Genomic DNA, 25,593 nt, shown 5'->3' on the forward strand with positions numbered 1-25,593 from the left:
GCCTACCCCAGTCATTCTCTTTGCCGTTGTACAGGCAACATCTCCACGGAGATGGCTTAGAGTTTTTTAGTGTTTAACTGTAGTTTTTCATTATTCAATCAAGAGTTTGTTATTTTCAAATAGTGCTGGTACGTACTATTTACTCAGAAACAGAAAAGAGATGAAGAATTCTGTTTGTATGAGGAAAATGATTTTAGCAACCGTAACTAAAATCCATGGCTGTTCCACACAGGACTGTTGAGAGCAATTAACTTCAGTTGGGGGAACAGTTTGCAGTCTCTTGCTGCTTGAGGTATGACACATTCTAACAAGACGATGTAATGCTGGAAGCTGTCATTTTCCCTATGGGATCCGGTAAGCCATGTTTATTACGATTGTAAATAAGGGCTTCACTAGGGCTTATTTAAACTGTAGACTTTTTTTGGGCTAAATCGATTGATATTAACACTTATTTAGCCTTGAGGAATCATTTATTCTGGGTATTTTGATTTAATAATATCGGCAGGCACTGTTTTAGACACCTTATTCTTTAGGGGCTTTCCCAAAGCATAGGCAGAGTCTCATTTTCGCGCCGGTGTTGCGCACTTGTTTTTGAGAGGCATGGCATGCAGTCGCATGTGAGAGGAGCTCTGATACTTATAAAAGACTTCTGAAGGCGTCATTTGGTATCGTATTCCCCTTTGGGTTTGGTTGGGTCTCAGCAAAGCAGATACCAGGGACTGTAAAGGGGTTTAAAGCTTAAAACGGCTCCGGTTCCGTTATTTTAAGGGTTAAAGCTTCCAAAATTGGTGTGCAATATTTTCAAGGCTTTAAGACGCTGTAGTGAAAATTTGGTGAATTTTGAACAATTCCTTCATGTTTTTTCGCAATTGCAGTAATAAAGTGTGTTCAGTTTAAAATTTAAAGTGACAGTAACGGTTTTATTTTAAAACGTTTTTTGTACTTTCTGATCAAGTTTATGCCTGTTTAACATGTCTGAACTACCAGATAGACTGTGTTCTGAATGTGGGGAAGCCAGAATTCCTATTCATTTAAATAAATGTGATTTATGTGATAATGACAATGATGCCCAAAATGATTCCTCAAGTGAGGGGAGTAAGCATGGTACTGCATCATTCCCTCCTTCGTCTACACGAGTCTTGCCCACTCAGGAGGCCCCTAGTACATCTAGCGCGCCAATTCTCCTTACTATGCAACAATTAACGGCTGTAATGGATAATTCTGTCAAAAACATTTTAGCCAAAATGAACCCTTGTCAGCGTAAGCGTGGCTGCTCTGTTTTAGTTACTGAAGAGCATGACGACGCTGATATTAATATCTCTGAAGGGCCCCTAACCCAATCTGAGGGGGCCAGGGAGGTTTTGTCTGAGGGAGAAATTACTGATTTAGGGAACATTTCTCAGCAGGCTGAATCTGATGTGATTACATTTAAATTTAAATTGGAACATCTCCGCATTTTGCTTAAGGAGGTATTATCCACTCTGGATGATTGTGAAAATTTAGTCATCCCAGAGAAACTATGTAAAATGGACAAGTTCCTAGAGGTGCCGGGGCTCCCAGAAGCTTTTCCTATACCCAAGCGGGTGGCGGACATTGTTAATAAAGAATGGGAAAGGCCCGGTATTCCTTTCGTCCCTCCCCCCATATTTAAAAAATTGTTTCCTATGGTCGACCCCAGAAAGGACTTATGGCAGTCAGTCCCCAAGGTCGAGGGAGCGGTTTCTACTTTAAACAAACGCACCACTATTCCCATAGAGGATAGTTGTGCTTTCAAAGATCCTATGGATAAAAAATTAGAAGGTTTGCTTAAAAAGATGTTTGTTCAGCAGGGTTACCTTCTACAACCCATTTCATGCATTGTCCCTGTCACTACAGCCGCATATTTCTGGTTTGATGAACTGCTTAAGGTGCTCGATAGTGACTCTCCTCCTTATGAGGAGATTATGGACAGAATCAATGCTCTCAAATTGGCTAATTCTTTCACTCTAGACGCCTCTTTGCAATTGGCTAAGTTAGCGGCTAAGAACTCTGGGTTTGCTATTGTGGCGCGCAGAGCGCTTTGGTTGAAATCTTGGTCGGCTGATGCGTCTTCCAAGAACAAGCTACTAAACATTCCTTTCAAGGGGAAAACGCTGTTTGGTCCTGACTTGAAAGAGATTATCTCTGATATCACTGGGGGTAAGGGCCACGCCCTTCCTCAGGATCGGCCCTTCAAGGCAAAAAATAGACCTAATTTTCGTCCCTTTCGTAAAAACGGACCAGCCCAAGGTGTTACGTCCTCTAAGCAAGAGGGTAATACTTCTCAGGCCAAGCCAGCTTGGAGACCAATGCAAGGCTGGAACAAGGGAAAGCAGGCCAAGAAACCTGCCACTGTTACCAAGACAGCATGAAATATTGGCCCCCGATCCGGGACCGGATCTGGTGGGGGGCAGACTCTCTCTCTTCGCTCAGGCTTGGGCAAGAGATGTTCTGGATCCTTGGGCGCTAGAAATAGTCTCCCAGGGTTATCTTCTGGAATTCAAGGGACTTCCCCCAAGGGGGAGGTTCCACAAGTCGCAGTTGTCTTCAGACCACATAAAAAGACAGGCGTTCTTACATTGTGTAGAAGACCTGTTAAAAATGGGAGTGATTCATCCTGTTCCATTAAGAGAACAAGGGATGGGGTTCTACTCCAATCTGTTCATAGTTCCCAAAAAAGAGGGAACGTTCAGACCAATCCTAGATCTCAAGATCTTAAACAAATTTCTCAAGGTCCCATCGTTCAAGATGGAAACCATTCGAACTATCCTTCCTTCCATCCAGGAAGGTCAATTTATGACCACGGTGGATTTAAAGGATGCGTATCTACATATTCCTATCCACAAGGAACATCATCGGTTCCTAAGGTTTGCATTCCTGGACAAACATTACCAGTTCGTGGCGCTTCCTTTCGGATTAGCCACTGCTCCAAGGATTTTCACAAAGGTACTAGGGTCCCTTCTAGCGGTGCTAAGACCAAGGGGCATTGCAGTAGTACCTTACCTGGACGACATTCTGATTCAAGCGTCGTCCCTTCCTCAAGCAAAGGCTCACACGGACATTGTCCTGGCCTTTCTCAGATCTCACGGCTGGAAAGTGAACGTGGAAAAGAGTTCTCTATCCCCGTCAACAAGGGTTCCCTTCTTGGGAACAATTATAGACTCCTTAGAAATGAGGATCTTTCTAACAGAGGCCAGAAAAACAAAGCTTCTGGACTCTTGTCGGATACTTCATTCCGTTCCTCTTCCTTCCATAGCTCAGTGCATGGAAGTGATCGGGTTGATGGTGGCGGCGATGGACATAGTTCCTTTTGCGCGCATTCATCTAAGACCATTACAACTGTGCATGCTCAGTCAGTGGAATGGGGACTATACAGACTTGTCTCCGAAGATACAAGTAAATCAGAGGACCAGAGACTCACTCCGTTGGTGGCTGTCCCTGGACAATCTGTCTCAAGGGATGATGTTCCACAGACCAGAGTGGGTCATTGTCACGACCGACGCCAGTCTGATAGGCTGGGGCGCGGTCTGGGGATCCCTGAAAGCTCAGGGTCTTTGGTCTCGGGAAGAATCTCTTCTACCGATAAATATTCTGGAACTGAGAGCGATATTCAATGCGCTCCAGGCCTGGCCCCAGCTTGCGAGGACCAGGTTCATACGGTTTCAATCAGACAACATGACGACTGTTGCGTACATCAACCATCAGGGGGGAACAAGGAGTTCCCTAGCGATGGAAGAAGTAACCAAAATTATTCTTTGGGCGGAGTCTCACTCCTGCCACCTGTCTGCTATCCACATCCCAGGAGTGGAAAATTGGGAAGCGGATTTTCTGAGTCGTCAGACATTGCATCCGGGGGAGTGGGAACTCCATCCGGAAATCTTTGCCCAAGTCACTCACCTGTGGGGCATTCCAGACATGGATCTGATGGCCTCTCGTCAGAACTTCAAAGTTCCTTGCTACGGGGCCAGATCCAGGGATCCCAAGGCGGCTCTAGTGGATGCACTAGTAGCACCTTGGACCTTCAAACTAGCTTATGTGTTCCCGCCATTTCCTCTCATCCCCAGGCTGATAGCCAGGATCAAGCAGGAGAGGGCGTCGGTGATCTTGATAGCTCCTGCGTGGCCACGCAGGACTTGGTATGCAGATCTGGTGAATATGTCATCGGCTCCACCTTGGAAGCTACCTTTGAGACGAGACCTTCTTGTTCAGGGTCCGTTCGAACATCCGAATCTGGTTTCACTCCAGCTGACTGCTTGGAGATTGAACGCTTGATTTTATCGAAGCGAGGATTCTCAGATTCTGTGATCGATACTCTTGTTCAGGCCAGAAAGCCTGTGACTAGAAAGATTTACCACAAAATTTGGAAAAAATATATCTGTTGGTGTGAATCTAAAGGATTCCCTTGGGACAAGGTTAAGATTCCTAGGATTCTATCCTTCCTTCAAGAAGGATTGGAAAAAGGATTATCTGCAAGTTCCCTGAAGGGACAGATTTCTGCCTTGTCGGTATTACTTCACAAAAAGCTGGCAGCTGTGCCAGATGTTCAAGCCTTTGTTCAGGCTCTGGTTAGAATCAAGCCTGTTTACAAACCTTTGACTCCTCCTTGGAGTCTCAATTTAGTTCTTTCAGTTCTTCAGGGGGTTCCGTTTGAACCCTTACATTCCGTTGATATTAAGTTATTATCTTGGAAAGTTTTGTTTTTAGTTGCGATTTCTTCTGCTAGAAGAGTCTCAGAATTATCTGCTCTGCAGTGTTCTCCTCCTTATCTGGTGTTCCATGCAGATAAGGTGGTTTTACGTACTAAACCTGGTTTTCTTCCAAAAGTTGTTTCTAACAAAAACATTAACCAGGAGATTATCGTACCTTCTTTGTGTCCAAAACCAGTTTCAAAGAAGGAACGTTTGTTGCACAATTTGGATGTTGTTCGCGCTCTAAAATTCTATTTAGATGCTACAAAGGATTTTAGACAAACATCTTCCTTGTTTGTTGTTTATTCAGGTAAAAGGAGAGGTCAAAAAGCAACTTCTACCTCTCTCTCTTTTTGGATTAAAAGCATCATCAGATTGGCTTACGAGACTGCCGGACGGCAGCCTCCCGAAAGAATCACAGCTCATTCCACTAGGGCTGTGGCTTCCACATGGGCCTTCAAGAACGAGGCTTCTGTTGATCAGATATGTAGGGCAGCGACTTGGTCTTCACTGCACACTTTTACCAAATTTTACAAGTTTGATACTTTTGCTTCTTCTGAGGCTATTTTTGGGAGAAAGGTTTTGCAAGCCGTGGTGCCTTCCATTTAGGTGACCTGATTTGCTCCCTCCCTTCATCCGTGTCCTAAAGCTTTGGTATTGGTTCCCACAAGTAAGGATGACGCCGTGGACCGGACACACCTATGTTGGAGAAAACAGAATTTATGTTTACCTGATAAATTTCTTTCTCCAACGGTGTGTCCGGTCCACGGCCCGCCCTGGTTTTTTTAATCAGGTCTGATATTTTATTTTCTTTAACTACAGTCACCACGGTACCATATGGTTTCTCCTATGCAAATATTCCTCCTTAACGTCGGTCGAATGACTGGGGTAGGCGGAGCCTAGGAGGGATCATGTGACCAGCTTTGCTGGGCTCTTTGCCATTTCCTGTTGGGGAAGAGAATATCCCACAAGTAAGGATGACGCCGTGGACCGGACACACCGTTGGAGAAAGAAATTTATCAGGTAAACATAAATTCTGTTTTTGTTTGTTTGTCGTATGCACTGTTTTTAAAAACTACAAAAATCTTCTCCGAAACCGCTTATGGCACAGACTTGAAATTTTGTTTACAGAGTTATCTTATGACTAACATTCAGATTTGTTCAAGAGAAGTTGATAGGTCATGTGGTTGGGCAGCCATTGTGAATTGTTCAAAAACGCTTAACGATAATTTTAAATTAATATTAAAACAAAAACCGTTTTACAAAAATGCTTTATTTTTGCCATGTTTATTGACATCTATGGTGAGAATTATTGTGCATAATATGGAGGCTGCATATCATATGATCTGGCAGCCATTTTGTTTTATGCGAAAATTTCGAAAATCTATTTTCTCTGCAACTGCTTATGTTAGAACTGTGAAACTAGCTGTATAACCTTATATTGTGACATGGAGTCACATTTGTTCATGTTGAAAGAATTGGTCACAAGCTATGGCAGCCATATTGGTTTACACAAAAATTTTGGAAATGTGATTTCTTTGCAACCGCTTATGTTAAAGCTGTGAAATTTGCTGTATAGCTATATATTGGGACTTAGCAGCTTGTATGCCATTGCAAAGGCGATGCGTGTGGCCACCTCTATTGTTGCTTGCAGCTATATTTTAAATAGTTATTTGTGTTGTGGGTTTTGGCGGTTTAAAGGGTTAATAAGGTAATTAGGTTTATTGCGATCTGGGGGTTTTGCGGTTTAGGGGTTAATGTTTATTGCGATGTGGGGTTTTCGGTTTAGGGGTTAATAGGGTAATTAGGTTTATTGCGATGTAGGGGTTTTGCGATTTAGGGGTCAATAGGGTAATTATGTTTATTGCGATGTGGGGGTTTAGGGGTTAATAGGGTAATTAGGTTTATTGCAATGTGGGGGGTTGTCGGATTCGGGGTTATTAATTATTTTTTTATATATATATATATATTTATGACCGTAGTCAATTAAAATTATAGTATTGCTACACCTAGCTTAAATATTTATATAAAAGAAGAGTTACAAAATAGGTTGTTTCTACATCTGTAGCTTATAAAATAATTAGACTGCCCAATGGGCTGGCTTATCGACTAGTGTATATATATATATATATATATATATATATATATATATATTATTTAAAGTCGTCATTGTGCAATACCATGAATCTTTCACCTGTCTTCTCTACGTGCATACCTTTATGTTAAACTGTATAGATGACCCTAATTTCAGCATAACGTCCCTTTTCAGTGTATAGATACTTTGCAAAATTATGCAGCGTAATGTGTTTATTTTCAGTGTATAAATGATCAGCATCATTATGTTAAGTGCTCAATGTAAGTGTATAGGCACCCAGCATATATTTTATCAGTGTATAGGCACCCAGCATATATGTTATCAGTGTATAGGCACCCAGCATATATGTTATCAGTGTATAGGCACCCAGCATATATGTTATCAGTGTATAGGCACCCAGCATATATGTTATCAGTGTATAGGCACCCAGCATATATGTTATCAGTGTATAGGCACCCAGCATATATGTTATCAGTGTATAGGCACCCAGCATATATGTTATCAGTGTATAGGCACCCAGCATATATGTTATCAGTGTATAGGCACCCAGCATATATGTTATCAGTGTATATGCACCCAGCATATATGTTATCAGTGTATAGGCACCCAGCATATATGTTATCAGTGTATAGGTACTCTGCAGCATGTTTTTAGTGTAGAGATTCCTTGCATTAACAAATAGTGCAGTGTATTGTGTTAATACGTGTATAAATGTTCATTATCATCACTATACAGTGACACAAGTATGTGTTGTACTGGTCGCTTAGCCAAAACCTGCCAGTACTGCAAAATAATGTGCTCTATTGTAGGGCTTGAAAAAGTTATCAAGATACATTCACAGCCTCTAAAAACCTGCAGTTCAGGTTTGCAAGAGTGAGTCTGCATTCACAAATGTAAGACACAATCTCTTCCTCTTATCCAGACTAGGATGGAGGGAAAACGCCTTTAACTCACTTGTTTTGGGTAATTGGCAGGCCCTGCTCTCATGCAATTGGTTGTCCAAGATCAGGGGTCGGACTGAACAACAGAGCGCTTCTGCAATCTTTTGCCAAGTGATTATTGTGGGTGGACAGGTTCTGTACTTGAGAACTTGTCCGCCTGCAGTTTGATACATTTTCCTGTTAGACATGCTAGTATCAGTCTAGGTGTAAAGGCTGTGACACACTGCAAGCGGAGCGGCGCGCAGCATGTAGATGCGGCTGTGTGCGCTCAGTGTGTCCTGCCTTTTCAACTCTGAGCACTCTGCTGCGTCAGGTCGCATAGCTGAGCGCTCAGAGATGAAATATTTGTATTTAAAGTGAATGTATAAAGTTTCATCAAGTAGTGCCCGGTTTTTAGAAATACTATTAAAAACAGGGGCACTTTCATTGATGAAACTTTACATTGCACCATATTTGTAGAAATACTTACCTCTTCGTCTTGAAAGCCGGATTGCTGATGATGTTGCTTCCCCCGCCCGTCCCAAGCCTCTTCCTACGTCAGAAATGACGATTCCGGCCTTCCTCCAATCACGGCGTTGCTTTAGGCAATGCTTGCCCCGGGGGGAAGCCGTGATTAGAGGATGCCGGAATCGTCATTGCTGATGTAGGAAGAGGCTTGCGACGGGTTGGCGAAGCGCTGGAGCGGCTTTCAAGACGAAGAGGTAAGTATTTCTACAAATATGGTGCAATGTAAAGTTTCATCAATGAAAGTGCCCCTGTTTTTAATAGTATTTCTAAAAACCGGGCACTACTTGATGAAACTTTGCACTCACTTTAAGAAGCGATGCGACACGGTGCGAAGCAGATGCTTTGCCTGGATCCGCATCGCTTGCAGTGTGTCACAGCCTTAAAGGTTGAAAAGAAGTCATGCTGTCTCCAGGTTCATGTGTTTATATATTGTCACCACTGGTTGTTTCATAGTGCAGAGCCACCACTAATTTGCTATATTGTGCAGAGCCACCACTTTTGTAAGTTATGTCATGCAGAAATTAACCATTATAACTATTATAGTTTAAATCAGATTAACAGTCAAGAGCTTGATGTGATATATGAAATCTATTTTCTGTATGATAAAATAGTTATCTATGGCTGCTTAACATATCATTAGAACATTTTGTTGTATTATTATATGTGTCTTTACCTGTGTTGTCAAAAATCCTAGCACGACCCAGCATAGATCCTAGTATTGTCTTACGGTTTGTTTTCTGGAGTTGCAAATAATTACTATTATCAAGAAATTTTAAAATGACTTTTAAAAGCTAAAAAAATGTAAAAGACAAATCTCACATTTAAGATGAGTCACTGTTGATAATTCAGTGTGTTTTCATGATGGTGAAGTAAACATGATATTTTTATGTAAAGGAACTTTCGCTTGTGATGTTGTATTCTGGTTATTACAATGTAGATAAGACCCCTGGTGAGAGTTTGTGTGAGTCGGACTTGCAGTCATTACACTGTAGGACATACAGGACAGGCTCACTAGTCTCATAATGCCCTGGCTAATTATTATGCTGACATTTTGGGTGGGCGAGCCATTCATAGTACCCGACAGTGAATCCGTTACCAGAGGAGACCACAGCAATTAGTTGTCTTTACTCACCCCAAGGGCACCATCAGGGCCGGGCTCATTATCAGAGAATGAGCTGTTGTATTAGGCAGTATATAGGATACACTCAGTAAGCGACAGCTGACCTGTAGAGTCACAGGCAGACGGCTGTCTGTAACCTCCCCTCAAATTAGCAGGGCAGTCTTAATTACTGCAAATCATGGCGCTCAGTTAATTCTTGTGGCTGCTCTTGTAATACACCATGTCATTGTGTGTATATATATATATCTGTATGCATATATGTGTATATATTATAAATGTATGTATATGTGTTTATGTATATCTATATGTATATGTGTTAGGAATGCACCAAAATTTCATCCGCAGAAACGTTTAGGCCGAAAATTAAATTTTTGTTGATTTCTGTTTTTTTTTCGTTATTTTCTGTAAAATTATTGTGTAGCCTCTTTCCAATTTGATGCTAGCCTAGAGCTGCTGTTTGAGTTCATTACTTGACTTACTGTTTTGCATATAATAAGAGTTTTCTAGGACTATACTTTATTTGGATAATTGTTAAAAAAAAAAAAAAAAAAAAAAAAAAAAAAACTGTTAAAGGGACATTAAACTCAAAAATTTTCTTTCATGATTCAGATAGAGAATTCAATTTATTTCATGTAATTGGCAAGAGTCCATGAGCTAGTGACGTATGGGATATACAATCCTACCAGGAGGGGCAAAGTTTCCCAAACCTCAAAATGCCTATAAATACACCCCTCACCACACCTACAATTCAGTTTTACAAACTTTGCCTCCTATGGAGGTGGTGAAGTAAGTTTGTGCTAAGATTTCTAAGCTCATATGCGCTTCTCAGCATTTTTGAAGCCCGTTTCCTCTGAGTACAGTGAATGTCAGAGGGATGTGAAGGGAGTATCACCTATTGAATGCAATGGTTTTCGTCACGGGGATCTATTTCATAGGTTCTCTGTTATCGGTCGTAGAGATTCATCTCCTACCTCCCTTTTCAGATCGACAATATATTCTCATATTCCATTACCTCTACTGATAACCGTTTCAGTACTGGTTTGGCTATCTGCTATATGTGGATGGGTGTCTTCAGGTAAGTATGTTTTCATTACTTAAGACACTCTCAGATATGGTTTGGCACTTTATGTATTTATATAAAGTTTTAAATATATGTATTGTACTTATATTTGCCATGATTCAGGTTTCAGTATATTTTCTTTTGCAGACTGTCAGTTTCATATCTGAGAAATGCATTTTTTAGAAATGTATTTCTTACCTGGAGTGTAGTCTTTTTTCAATTGACTGTCATTTTTCAAATTTGCGGGCAGAATTAGGCTCGCAAGGGTGCAAAACGCTAAAGTTTATTGCGTCACTTTTGGCGCGAAGTTACGTTCGTTGACGCAAATTCGTTATTTCCGGCATCTTACTTGACGCCGGGTCCTTTCACAAGGTTGCATCATCTATGAAGCAAGTGTGTCATTTCCGGACGTTTTTGGCACTAAAAAATATTTTTCTGTTTGTTGTGTGTCATACTTGGTGCCAAATATTTTCATTGTTTTAGACTCCATTCCTATTTGCCTCTTGCCTTTTTTTTCCCATTCCTGAAACTGCCATATAAGGAAATTGATAATTTTGCTTTATATGTTGTTTTTTTCTCTTACATTTGCAAGATGTCTCAATCTGATCCTGTCTCAGAATTCACTGTTGGATCCCTGCTGCCTGATAACAGTTCTACCAAAGCTAAGTGCATTTGTTGTAAACTTGTGGAGATTATACCTCCAGCTGTGGTTTGTAATAGTTGTCATGATAAACTTTTACATGCAGCACATTTATCCATCAGTAGTAGTTCATTACCTGTTGCTGTTCCCTCAACATCTAATGCACAAGATATACCTGTAAATTTATAAGAAATTTAAAAGAATTTATTTCTGATTCTATACAGAAGGCTTTGTCTGCCATTCCGCCTTCTAATAAATGTTAAAGGTCTTTTAAAACTTCTCATAAAGATGATGAATTTTCAAATGACCGAAAACATACTGAATTATCCTTCTCTGATGAGGATCTATCTGATTCAGAAGATCCTGCCTCAGATATTGACACTGATAAATCCTCTTATTTATTTAAATTAGAGTATATTCGTTCTTTGTTAAAAGAAGTGTTGATTACATTGGATATGGAGGAAACTAGTCCTCTTGATATTAAAACTAGTAAACGTTTAAATTCTGTTTATAAATCTCCTGTGGTTATTCCAGAGTTTTTCCAGTTCCGGATGCTATTTCTGATATGATTTCTAAGGAATGGAATAAGCCTGGTACTTCTTTTATTCCCTCTTCAAGGTTTAAAAAGTTGTATCCTTTGCCAGAAGTTAGATTGGAGTTTTGGGAAAAGATCCCCAAAGTTGATGGGGCTATCTCTACTCTTGCTAAATGTACTACTATTCCTACGGAAGATAGTACTTCTTTTAAAGATCCTTTAGATAGGAAACTTGAATCTTATCTAAGGAAAGCTTATTTATATTCAGGTCCTCTTCTTAGGCCTGCAATGTCTTTGGCTGATGTTGCAGCTGCTTCAACTTTTTTGTTGGATACTTTAGCGCAACAAGTATCAGATCATGATTTGTCTAGCATTGTTAAGTTGATTCAACATGCTAATAATTTCATTTGTGATGCCATTTTTGATATTATTAAAGTTGATGTAAAATATATGTCTTTAGCTAGAAGACCTTTGTGGCTCAAATCTTGGAATGCTGACATGACTTCTAAGTCCAGATTGCTATCTCTTTCTTTCCAAGGTAATAAATTATTTGGTTCTCAGTTGGAGTCAATAATTTCAATTGGGGGGAAGGGAGTTTTTTTGCCTCAGGATAAAAAACCTAAGGGTAAATCTAAAGCTTTTAACCATTTTTGTTCCTTTCGACAAAATAAGGAACAGAAACCTAATCCTTCCCCCAAGGAATCTGCTTCCAATTGGAAGCTTTCTTCAAAATGGAATAAATCCAAGCCATTTAAGAGATCAAAACCAGCCCCCAAGTCCGCATGAAGGTGCGGCCCTCATTCCAGCTCAACTGGTAGGGGGCAGATTAAAATTTTTCTAAGATGTTTGGATCAATTTGGTCCAAAATCATTGGATTCAGAGTATTGTCTCTCAGGGGTACAGAATAGCATTCAGAGTGAGAACGCCTGTGGGAAAAAATTTCTCTCACGCATTCCGGTAAACCCAGTAAAGGCTCAGGCTTTTCTGAAGTGTGTTTCAGACCTGGAGTTATCAGGGGTAATCATGCCAGTTCCGTTTCAGGAACTGGGTCTGGGGTTTTATTCAAATCTATTCATTGTCCAAAAGAAAGAAAATTCATTCAGACCAGTTTTGGATCTAAAGATTTTGAATCGATATGTAAGAGTACCATCTTTCAAAATGGTGACTATAAGGACTATTCTGCCTTTTGTTCAGCAAGGGCATTATATGTCTACAATAGTCTTACAGGATGCATATCTTCATATTACGATTCATCCAGATCACTATCAGTTCCTGAGATTCTCTTTTCTAGACAAGCATTACCAATTTGTTGCTCTTCCTTTTGGCCTAGCGACAGCTCCAAGAATATTTTCAAAGGTTCTAGGTGCCCTACTCTCTGTAATCAGCGGGGTATTGCTGTATTTCCTTATTTGGACGATATCTTGGTACTCGCTCAGTCTTTACGTTCTGCAGAATCTCACACAAATCAACTAGTGTTTCTTTGAAGACATGGTTGGAGAATCAATTTACCAAAAAGTTATTTGATTCCTCAGACAAGGGTAACCTTTTTAGATAGATTCAGTGTCCATGACTTTGTCTCTAACAGACAAGAGATGTTTGAAATTGGTTGCAGCCTGTCGGAACCTTCAGTCTCAGTCATTCCCTTCAGTAGCTATGTGCATGGAAGTTTTAGGTCTCATGACTGCAGCATTGGACACGATCCCCTTCGCTCGTTTTCATATGAGACCTCTCCAGCTTTGTATGCTGAATGAATGATGCAGGGATTATACAAGGATATCACAATTAATATCCTTAAATCCCAATGTTCGACTTTCTATGACTTGGTGGTTAGATCACCATCGTATAATTTTAGGGGCCTCTTTCATCCGTCCAACCTGGACTGTGATCACAACAGATGCAAGTCTTTCAGGTTGGGGAGCTGTTTGGGGATCTCTGACAGCACAAGGAGTTTGGAAATCTCAAGAGGCGAGATTACCAATCAATATTTTGGAACTCCCTGCGATTCTCAAGGCTCTTCAATTTTGGCCTCTGTTGAAGAGAGAAATGTTCATTTGTTTTCAGACAGACAATGTCACAACTGTGGCATATGTCAATCATCAGGGTGGGACTCACAGTCCTCAAGCTATGAAAGAAGTATCTCAGATACTTGTTTGGGCAGAATCCAGCTCCTGTCTAATTTCTGCGGTTCATATCCCAGGTATAAACAATTGGGAACCGGATTACCTCAGTCATCAGACTTTACATCCAGGAGAATGGTCTCTCCACTCAGATGTGTTTTCTCAAATTGTTCAGATGTGGGGGCTTCCAGAAATAGATCTGATGGCATCTCATCTAAACAAAAAATGTCCCAGGTTCAGGTCCAGGGATCATCAGACGGAAGCAGTGGATGCATTGACACTTCTTTGGTGTTATCAACCTGCTTATATTTTCCCGCCTCTAGTTCTTCTTCCAAGAGTGATGTCCAAGATCATCATGGAGCAATCGTTTGTGCTGCTGGTAGCTCCAGCATGACCTCACAGGTTTTGGTATGCAGATCTTGTTCGGATGTCCAGTTGCCAACCTTGGCCACTTCCACTAAGGCCAGACCTTCTATCTCAAGGTCCGTTTTTCCATCAGGATCTTAAATCATTAAATTTGAAGGTATGGAGATTGAACGCTTAGTGCTTAGTCATAGAGGTTTCTCTGACTCAGTGTTTAATACTATGCTGCAGGCTCATAAATCTGTTTCTAGAAAGATTTATTATTGAGTTTGGAAGACTTACATTTCATGGTGTTCTTTCATAAATTCTCTTGGCATTCTTTTAGAATTTCTAGAATTTTACAGTTTCTTCGGGATGGTTTGGATAAAGGTTTGTCTGCAAGTTCCTTGAAAGGACAAATCTCTGCTCTTTGTTTTATTTCACAGAAAGATTGCTAAACTTCCTGATATTTATTGTTTTGTGCAGGCTTTGGTTCGTATCAAGCCTGTCATTAAATCAATCTCTCCTCCTTGGAGTCTTAATTTAGTTTTTAAGGCTTTACCGGCTCCTCCGTTTGAGCCTATGCATTCTTTGGACATTAAACTACTTTCTTGGAAAGTGTTGTTCCTTTTGGCCATCTTTTCTGCTAGAAGAGTTTCTGAATTATCCGCTCTCTTGTGAATCTCCTTTTCTGATTTTTCATCAGGATAAGGCGGTTTTGCGGACTTGATTTAAATTCTTACCTAAGGTTGTGAATTCTAACAACATTAATAGAGAAATTGTTGTCCTTTCTTTGTGTCCTAATCCTAAGAATTCTTTGGAGAGAACCTTACTTTCTTTGGATGTGGTAAGAGCTTTGAAATATTATGTTGAAGCTACTAAAGATTTCAGGAAGACTTCTAGTCTATTTGTTATATTTTCTGGTTCTTGGAACGGTCAGAAGGCTTCTGCTGTTTCCTTGGCTTTGTGGTTAAGTTTTTGATTCATCAAGCTTATTTGGAGTCGGGTCAAGCCCCACCTCAGAGAATTACAGCTCATTCTACTAGATCAGTCTCTACTTCGTGGGCTTTTAAGAATGAAGCTTCAGTTGATCAGATTTGCAAAGCAGCAACTTGGTCTTCTTTGCATACATTTACTAAATTCTACCGTTTTGATGTATTTGCTTCTTCGGAAGCAGTTTTTGGTAGAAAAGTTTTTCAAGCAGCTGTCTTAGTTTGATTCTAGTGCCTTTGATTTGAGTTATTTTTATATTTTTAAGAAAAACTTAAATATTTATATGGATTTAATAGCTCTTTTTATTTTATCCCTCCCTCTCTAGTGACTCGTGAACTTCCACATCTTGGGTATTATATCCCAAACGTCACTAGCTCATGGACTCTTGCCACTTACATGAAAGAAAACATAATTTATGTAAGAACTTACCTGATAAATTAATTTATTTTATAGTGGCAAGAGTCCATAAGACCGACCCTATTTTTGGGGGGTTATGATTTTTTGTATAAAGCACATTATTTTTTCCAGTTCCTCTCTTTGCATGCTTTTTACTCCTTTTTTTACACCTCACTACTTGGCTATACGTTAAACTGAGGTGTGAGTGAGGTGAGAGGTGTATTTATAGGCATTTTGAGGTTTGGGAAACTTTACCCCTCCTGGTAGGATTGTATATTCCATACTTCACTAGCTCATGGACTCTTGCCACTATGAAATAAATGAATTTATCAGGCAAGTTCTTACATGCATTATCTTTTTTATATATAAACACATATGCATACACACATACAGATATATACACATTGTGTATATATCTATGTCTGTATGCATATGTGTCCGTGTGTTTGTGCATCTGTCTCCTTGCATCTGCGACTATCACATCTTCTCATGCTAGACTGCAGGACTTCTGTCGTGCAGCACCTACCCTCTGGAACACTCTCCCTCGTGCTGTCAGGCTTTGCCCTCATTTTTCTTCCTTTTAATGCTCTCTAAAGACTTTTCTGTTCAGAGAACCCTACCGCCCAATTTAATAATATTTCTCTTACCTAACAATATTTTTTTCCTCATTCAATCTTGCAGTCCTCGCCTCCTGTTTCTCAACCTCCTACCCTTCTAGATTGTAAGATTCCACAGGAATAGGGCCCTCAATTCCTCCTGTATGTGTTTGTAAATGTTGTCCTGTCTCTTAAAAGTGTGATATTGTTTTTTTTAAATAAACTGTATCCATGGACAGCACTGCGGAATATGATGGCGCTTCATAAATAAAGTATAATAATAAAAAATAATTATATACATAACCAACACACATACATACACCATATATATATATATATATATATATATATATATATACCCAACACACATAATCACACGTACATACAAACACATATGCAAACACATACACAGTGAAAGTCCAGCACTCACTTACAAGCTCTCAGCTAAGATTAAAAGCAAAAATGGAAGAGTTAGTTACCGCATTTGGCCAAATGGGACAATCCCAGGTACCACTTTAAGGTCCCTTCCAAAAACCTGGGACCCTAAAACAGCCACACAATGCAAGCTCTCAATCCAACAAACTGGGAACAAGTGAAGGGTGCACAGGGTTATGTAATCCCCCAGACATATACAAAACACAGAAGGGGACTGCACTCTCAGACCGGACCGGGTACACATCCCATGGCCCTGCAACATGCTCAGCCCTGGGTGCTCACTGGCACTCACTGGAAGCTGTGCTGTCCCCAGAGTCATTGTTGGATCTTAGTGAGCGGGCTGGAGTATACTTGTTGATTAGAGAGGATAGGTAGAGGGGAGCAGTGTTGGTGAGCGCTTTGCATGCAAGGGTGAGAATTTTGAATTTAATTCTACTGTGAATGGGGAGCCAATGAAAGGACCCGCAGAGAGGTGCAGCAGATACAGAGCGACGGGAAATGTGGATCAGCCTGGCAGAGGCATTTAGGATGGATTGAAGGGGGAGAGGCGGGAAAGAGGAAGATCAGTAAGTAGATTATTGCAGTAGTCAAGTCGGGAAATAACAAGGGAGTGAATTATTTGCTTTGTGGTGTTAGCGCACAGGAAAGGTTGAGTCTTGGAAATATTGCGTAGATGGTTGCGCAGGATGTAGAAAGCGATTGGATATGGGGGACGAAGGATAGATTTGAGTCAAGTGTAACTCCAAAGCAGCGGACTTGGGGCAATGGGAAAATAGTGATGCCGTCAACAGGGATCGAGAAGTCAGAAGTCGGCATAGAGCTTGAGGGGGGGGATAAGAAGGAGCTCAGTCTTGGACATGTTAATCTTTGGTGTATGTAATTGTAGGTATATGTGTGTTTATGTGCTTGTGTGCATATATGTATGTGTGTTGGTTATGTATATGTGTGTAAATATGAGTGCATTATTGCATGTTTTTATACACATTGTGCTGATGGGGATCAGAGTAACTATGTTTTGTGACCCCGCAAGCTGCTCGTCTGACAAGCACCAGATTTGAAAATACATAACCAATAAGTTGTGTGTCAATAACTAAATAGGGAAAGTCAATTAATTCTCTTTACCAGAGGAGGAAGTTTTGTTTCTATTGGCATTAGTAACATTTTTTTGGCGCAATAATCCAATTACCGATAACTTTATTGCTGCACATTTGTTAGATGCTCGTGTTTGTCATGTTATGACTGTTACTCACTGTGTCTCCTTACAGGCCAAGCAGAGACACAACATCACTCTGCTGTGGGATCGAGAGGTGATGGACGTGTTAGCAGACGGCTACAATGTGCATTATGGGGCTCGCTCTATCAAACATGAGGTAAGTCTGGGCTATCTAAATATGCAGAGAACCCTCCAGCCCTATGTTATTTATGTATAGGATTTACTGCCCTAACATTTGTACAAATATTATAGTAACTTTAGAGAACCTGAATTATTTGAGAGCATATCATTACGGTACCTTTTTGCCGCTCGTTAAAGGGGCGTAAAACACTTTTAAATTGTAATATATGTAGTGAAATAACTCATTATGTATTTTGCTTCTTTTTCCTGTGATTTAGCTCTGAAAATTACACTGCAGACCTCTACATATCTGTCCCTAATTGCCCTCCATAGGGGAGATAAGATGCTGCATAACAATACCAGTTTTTAGATAGAACATGCAATTTTAAGCAACTTTCCAATTTACTTCTGATACCAATTTTACTTTGTTCACTTGGTATCCTTTGTTAACGAGTAACCTTAGGTGAGCTCAGGAGAGTGCACGTGACTAGCCTTCTGACAGCAGTGTTTGCAACAATGTTTAAAGCAATGTTATACATAGTTGCAAACACTACTGCTGTAGAATGCTAGACACGTGCACACTCCTGAGCTCTATTAGCCTACCTATCTTTACTCTTCAACAAAGAACCAAGGGGAGAAGGTGAATTTGATAATAAAAAGTAAATTAGAAAGTTGTTTAAAATTGCAAGCTCTGTCTCAATCATGAATGTTTAATTTTGACTTTACTATCCCTTTACTGTATTTAAAAAAATGTTCACACTCACCTAGTATGTTTATTGCCAAACTACAGAAAACTCTTCTAATTACACAGGGCCAGATTTAAGGATCCCGCTCACGCGCTTACTCCGTTAGAAGTATGCTTTTTTCACGCATCTAGTAGCACTCGGATTACAATTTGAAACTAAGAAGTTTTAATTGTGCGCTAACCTGTTTTGTGTTAGCGCACAAAAAGCCAAACTTAGAATATTGCACCCGCGTTAATGGGTTCCCCCATAGAACTCAATGGCGCACAAAAAAGGAAAAAAGAAAAACCTAAGACCATACTCACCTGCTAACCTGACCGCATATTCTCAAGTGCTCTAACCTGACGTGAAAATATGAATATTTCACATTCTATTGTTCTTCACATAGAAGAATATGTTCTATTTATTCATAAATGCATATTTCTATTTAAATCTTATGGTATTTTGGTACAATATATATCTTTACCTATTTTTATAGACTGTGTGTGTGTGTGTATGTGTATATATATATATATATATATATATATATATATATATATATATACAGGTAGCCCTCAGTTTACGCCGGGGTTAGGTTCCAGAAGGAATGGTTGTAAATCGAAACTGTTGTAAATTGAAACCCAGTTTGTAATGTAAGTCAATGGGAAGTGAGGGAGATTGGTTCCAGGCCCCTCTCAAAATTGTCATAAGTAACACCTAATACCTTATTTTTAAAGCATTGAAATGAGAACTTTAAATGCTAAACAGCATTATAAACCTAATAAAATAATAATACAACACAGAATATATAATTAAACAAAGTTAAATTAACAAAAACATTTGCTAAACAGCATTATAAACCTAATAAAATAATCACACAACACAGACTTCAATTGCATTTATCTGCAAAAAGTTATTTCTATACATTCCAATCTGGACTGATTTATAGACAGGAAGATCTTGTGCCTTTGAAATCTCCTCGATAGCTCAGGTCTGGTTAAACTGATTAATTTCAGCTTGCTTTGCTTTGCTGCAACACAAGCGGACAGCTCCACCTACTGGCTATTGTAATAAATGCACTGCTTCTCAATGCTTTTCAATAGCAGTCACATGACTGGAAAAAAAGGTTGTTATTCTGAAACGGTGTAAATTGAACCGTTGTAAAACGAGGGCCACCTGTATATATATATATATATATATATATATATATATATATATATATATATATATTTATATATATATATATACACTGTATATGTATGTATATGTGTATATATACAGGGAGTGCAGAATTATTAGGCAAGTTGTATTTTTGAGGATTAATTTTAATATTGAACAACCATGTTCTCAATGAACCCAAAAAACTCATTAATATCAAAGCTGAATAGTTTTGGAAGTAGTTTTTAGTTTGTTTTTAGTTATAGCTATTTTAGGGGGATATCTGTGTGTGCAGGTGACTATTACTGTGCATAATTATTAGGCAACTTAACAAAAAACAAATATATACCCATTTCAATTATTTATTTTTACCAGTGAAACCAATATAACATCTCAACATTCACAAATATACATTCCTGACATTCAAAAACAAAACAAAAACAAATCAGTGACCAATATAGCCACCTTTCTTTGCAAGGACACTCAAAAGCCTGCCATCCATGGATTCTGTCAGTGTTTTGATCTGTTCACCATCAACATTGCGTGCAGCAGCAACCAGAGCCTCCCAGACACTGTTCAGAGAGGTGTACTGTTTTCCCTCCTTGTAAATCTCACATTTGATGATGGACCACAGGTTCTCAATGGGGTTCAGATCAGGTGAACAAGGAGGCCATGTCATTAGATTTTCTTCTTTTATACCCTTTCTTGCCAGCCACGCTGTGGAGTACTTGGACGCGTGTGATGGAGTATTGTCCTGCATGAAAATCATGTTTTTCTTGAAGGATGCAGACTTCTTCCTGTACCACTGCTTGAAGAAGGTGTCTTCCAGAAACTGGCAGTAGGACTGGGAGTTGAGCTTGACTCCATCCTCAACCCGAAAAGGCCCCACAAGCTCATCTTTGATGATACCAGCCCAAACCAGTACTCCACCTCCACCTTGCTGGCGTCTGAGTCGGACTGGAGCTCTCTGCCCTTTACCAATCCAGCCACGGGCCCATCCATCTGGCCCATCAAGACTTACTCTCATTTCATCAGTCCATAAAACCTTAGAAAAATCAGTCTTGAGATATTTCTTGGCCCAGTCTTGACGTTTCAGCTTGTGTGTCTTGTTCAGTGGTGGTCGTCTTTCAGCCTTTCTTACCTTGGCCATGTCTCTGAGTTTTGCACACCTTGTGCTTTTGGGCACTCCAGTGATGTTGCAGCTCTGAAATATGGTCAAACTGGTGGCAAGTGGCATCTTGGCAGCTGCACGCTTGACTTTTCTCAGTTCATGGGCAGTTATTTTGCGCCTTGGTTTTTCCACACGCTTCTTGCGACCCTGTTGACTATTTTGAATGAAACGCTTGATTGTTCGATGATCACGCTTCAGAAGCTTTGCAATTTTAAGAGTTCTGCATCCCTCTGCAAGATATCTCACTATTTTTGACTTTTCTGAGCCTGTCAAGTCCTTCTTTTGACCCATTTTGCCAAAGGAAAGGAAGTTGCCTAATAATTATGCACACCTGATATAGGGTGTTGATGTCAGACTACACCCCTTCTCTTTACAGAGATGCACATCACCTAATATGCTTAATTGGTAGTAGGCTTTCGAGCCTATACAGCTTGGAGTAAGACAACATGCATAAAGAGGATGATGTGGTCAAAATACTCATTTGCCTAATAATTCTGCACTCCCTGTATATATATATATATATATATATATATATATATATATATATATATATACACTGTATATGTATGTATATATATATATATATATATATACACACACACAGAGAGAGAAACACACTCACAGGAACGAACAACTGGCTCAATACCGTTGTTTGCCTGTTCTATGGGGATTTACCACCAGGGTGCAGCTTCTTTTAGCCCAGTAATGCTTTTCACAGAGAAGAACTTTCCTGTAGTATATCAGTCTGATCCCGCCTATTACGGTTAGTCCAGCACCGAAATATCAGGCAATTCCTCTCTGAACAAGGAACACAGCAACCCCAGACGATCGTTTTGGCTTTTATTGGGCCTCGTCAGTGAGGTGTAGCAGTATTCCTCTAAGCACACTGAGCAAGGAGTCCACGTCTGGTTTCCCCTTTTTTCCATAGGGAGACTAAATACACACAGAGAGAAGTATATATATATATATGTATATATATATGTATATATATATATATATATATATATATATATATATATATATAAACCTTTTCAGCAAAGAAGGCACTCTCTTGAATGAATATTCTCTTTACTTGTCTGACGTTTCAGTGTTTTACCACCGTCCTCAGACCAACAAACAGAGGTAAAACACAGAAACGTGACACAAGTAAAGAGAATCTTTATTCAAATCCGGAGAGTGCCTTCTTTGCTAAAAAAGGTTTTGTACATTTGTTGTGCACCCCAGTAATGATGGGATCACCGTGAGTGCTCGGCTTTGTATGTTTTTCCATATATATATATATATATATATATATATATATATATACACACACACACACACACCCACACACACATTTCGGGCCTACATAACCCTTACTCATGCATATGCATATATATATATATATATATAATATTATATATAGGTATAGATATATATATATATAGAAATATATATTTATAAATACATACAACATATTCTGCTATGTGCAGAGCAATGGAATGTGAAATATTTACAGTAAATACATAGTTAATACTTTATTAAGTATGAATATTGCATAAATAGGATTTCTCTTGCAAGGTGTATCCAGTCCACGGCTTCATCCTTTACATATTCTCATTCCCTACAGGAAGTGGCAAAGAGAGCACACTTCATAGCTGTCCATATAACTCCCCCTCTAGCTCCACCCCCCAGTCATTCTCTTTGCCGGCTCTAAGCTGTTAGATTTGTAGTTTTATATCTTCAATCAAGAGTTTGTTATTTTTAAATGGTACCGGTTTGTACTATTTACTCTCTAGCAGAAAAGTGATAAAGAATTCTGCTGAGAGGAAAATGATTGTGCTCTTTTTATTTCTTAAAGGCACAGTAACGTTTTTTCAAATTGTGTTTTTTATTTGATTAAAGTGTTTTCCAAGCCTGCTTGTGTATGCTACTAGTCTGTTAAACATGTCTGACACTAAGGAAAATCCTTGTTCAATGTGTTTAGAAGCCATGGTGGAACCCCCTCTCAGAATGTGTCCCAATTGCACTAATATGTCTATACACTTTAAAGATCATATTGTTGCACTTAAAAGTGTGGCCCTAGATGATTCTCAGACTGAAGGTAATGAGGATAGTCCGCCTACCTCTCCCCATGTGTCACAACCAGTTACGCCCGCTTAAGCGATGCCTAGTACCTCTAGTGCGTCTGCCCCTATTACATTGCAACAACTAGCGACAGTCATGGATAATTCCCTTGCGGCCTTTCTATCCAAACTGCCAGTTTTTCCTGCAAAGCACGATAGCTCTGTTTTAAGAACAGATTATGAGCAGTCTGAAGCTTTGGTAGCCTTATCTGATGTACCCTCACAACACTCCGAAGTGGGGGTGAGGGATTTGATGTCTGAGGGAGAAATTTCCGACTCAGGAAAGGTTTCTCATCAGGCAGAGTCAGATTCATTAGCGTTTAAATTTAAACTGGAACACCTCCGCGTATTGCTCAGGGAGGTATTAGCCACTCTGGATGATTGTGATCCTATGGTGGTCCCAGAGAAATTGTGTAAAATGGACAAGTACCTAGAGGTCCCTGTATACACTGATGCGTTTCCGATCCCTAAAAGGGTTGCGGATATTGTTACTAGGGAGTGGGATAGACCAGGTGTCCCTTTTGTTCCCCCCCTATTTTTAAGAAAATGTTCCCCATAACTGACCCCAGGTGGGACTCGTGGCAGACAGTCCCTAAGGTAGAGGGGGCTGTTTCTTCACTTGCTAAGCGCACAACCATACCAATTGAAGACAGTTGTGCTTTTAAAGATCCTATGGATAAAAAATTAGAAGGTTTACTTAAGAAAAAAAATTTTCAACAAGGTTTCCTTCTCCAACCTATTGCCTGCATTATTCCTGTAACTATTGCAGCGGCTTTCTGGTTTGAGGCGCTGGAGGAGTCGCTCCAGACGGAGACCTCATATGACGAAATTATGGACAGAATTAAGGCTCTAAAGCTGGCTAATTCTTTTATCACAGACGCCGCCTTGTAATTAGCTAAGTTAGCGGCAAAAAATTCAGGTTTCGCCATTATGGCGAGCAGAGCGCTTTGGCTCAAGTCATGGTCGGCCGATGTGTCGTCAAAATCCAAATTATTTAATATCCCTTTCAAGGGAAAGACCCTTTTCGGGCCAGAATTGAAAGAGATTATTTCAGAAATCACCGGGGGAAAGGGCCATGCTCTCCCTCAGGACAAGCCCTTTAAGGCTAGAAACAAAGCTAATTGTCGTTCCTTTTGTAACTTCAGGAGTGGTCCGGCTTCAGCCTCTACAGCTGCAAAGCAAGAGGGTAACGCTTCACAGCCCAAGGCAACCTGGAAGCCTTACCAGGGCTGGAACAAGGGTAAACAGGCCAAAAAGCCTGCAGCTGCTACCAAGACAGCATGAAGGGGTAGCCCCCGATCCGGGACCAGATCTAGTAGGGGGCAGACTCTCTCTCTTTGCTCAGGCCTGGGCAAGAGATGTTCACGATCCCTGGGCATTAGAGATTGTTACCCAGGGATATCTTCTAGAATTCAAGGACTCCCCTCCAAGGGGAAGGTTCCACATTTCTCGTCTGTCTACAGACCAGACAAAGAAAGAGGCGTTCTTACGCTGTGTAGAAGATCTACATACGATGGGAGTGATATACCCAGTTCCAATTGCAGAACAAGGTCTGGGTTTTTACTCAAACCTGTTTGTGGTTCCCAAAAAAGAAGGAACTTTCAGATCAATCCTGGTTCTAAAAATTCTAAACAGATTCCTCAGAGTCCCATCATTCAAGATGGAGACCATTCGGACAATCTTACCTATGATCCAGGAAGGTCAATATATGACTACCGTGGATCTAAAGGATGCGTACCTGCATATCCCTATCCACAAAGATAATCATCAGTTCCTCAGGTTCGCTTTCCTAGACAAGCATTACCAGTTTGTGGCTCTTCCATTAGGTTTAGCCACTGCTCCCAGAATTTTCACAAAGGTGCTAGGGTCCCTTCTGGCGGTTCTAAGACCGCGGGGCATAGCAGTGGCGCCTTATTTGGACGACATCTTAATTCAGGCGCCGTCCTTTCACAGAGCCAAGGCTCACAAGGAGATTGTATTGGCCTTTCTGAGGTCTCACGGGTGGAAGGTGAACATCAAAAAGAGTTCTCTGTCCCCACTCACAAGGGTTCCCTTCCTAGGAACACTAATAGATTCAGTAGAAATGAAAATATTTTTGACGGAGGTCAGAAAGTTGAAACTTTTAACTACTTGCTGAGTTCTTCATTCCATTCCTCGGCCATCTGTAGCTCAGTGCATGGAGGCAATCGGATTAATGGTAGCGGCAATGGGCATAGTCCCTTTTGCTCGGATACACCTCAGACCACTGCAACTATGCATGCTCAAACAGTGGAATGGGGATTATGCATATTTGTCTCCTCAAATTCAGTTGGACCAGGAGACCAAAGATTCTCTTCTCTGGTGGTTGTCTCAGGACCACCTGTCTCAGGGAATATGTTTCCGCAGGCCAGAGTGGGTCATTGTAACGACCGACGCCAGTCTGTTAGTCTGGGGTGCGGTCTGGGACTCCCTGAAAGCTCAGGGCTTATGGTCTCGGGAAGAAACGCTTCTCCCGATAAACATTCTGTAGCTTATGTCAATCATCAGGGGGGAACAAAGAGTTCCCTAGCGATGACGGAAGTAACCAAAATAATCAGGTGGGCGGAGGATCACTCCTGCCATCTCTCAGCAATTCACATCCCAGG

General features: G+C 40.3%; 1 protein-coding gene across 3 annotated transcripts in view; it reads left to right on the forward strand.

Annotated features, from left to right (window-relative positions):
- The window catches only part of CLPB (caseinolytic mitochondrial matrix peptidase chaperone subunit B), a 540,105-nt gene that overhangs the window by 496,186 nt on the left and 18,326 nt on the right, over window positions 1-25,593 (forward strand). For all 3 annotated transcript variants that reach the window (XM_053708781.1, XM_053708783.1, XM_053708784.1), the window contains one exon: window positions 17,749-17,853. In XM_053708781.1, coding sequence (XP_053564756.1) covers window positions 17,749-17,853 — 105 coding nt within the window. The remainder of the gene's footprint in view (window positions 1-17,748; window positions 17,854-25,593) is intronic.

The sequence above is a fragment of the Bombina bombina genome, chromosome 3, assembly GCF_027579735.1.
Source record: "Bombina bombina isolate aBomBom1 chromosome 3, aBomBom1.pri, whole genome shotgun sequence".
Lineage (NCBI taxonomy): Eukaryota > Metazoa > Chordata > Amphibia > Anura > Bombinatoridae > Bombina > Bombina bombina.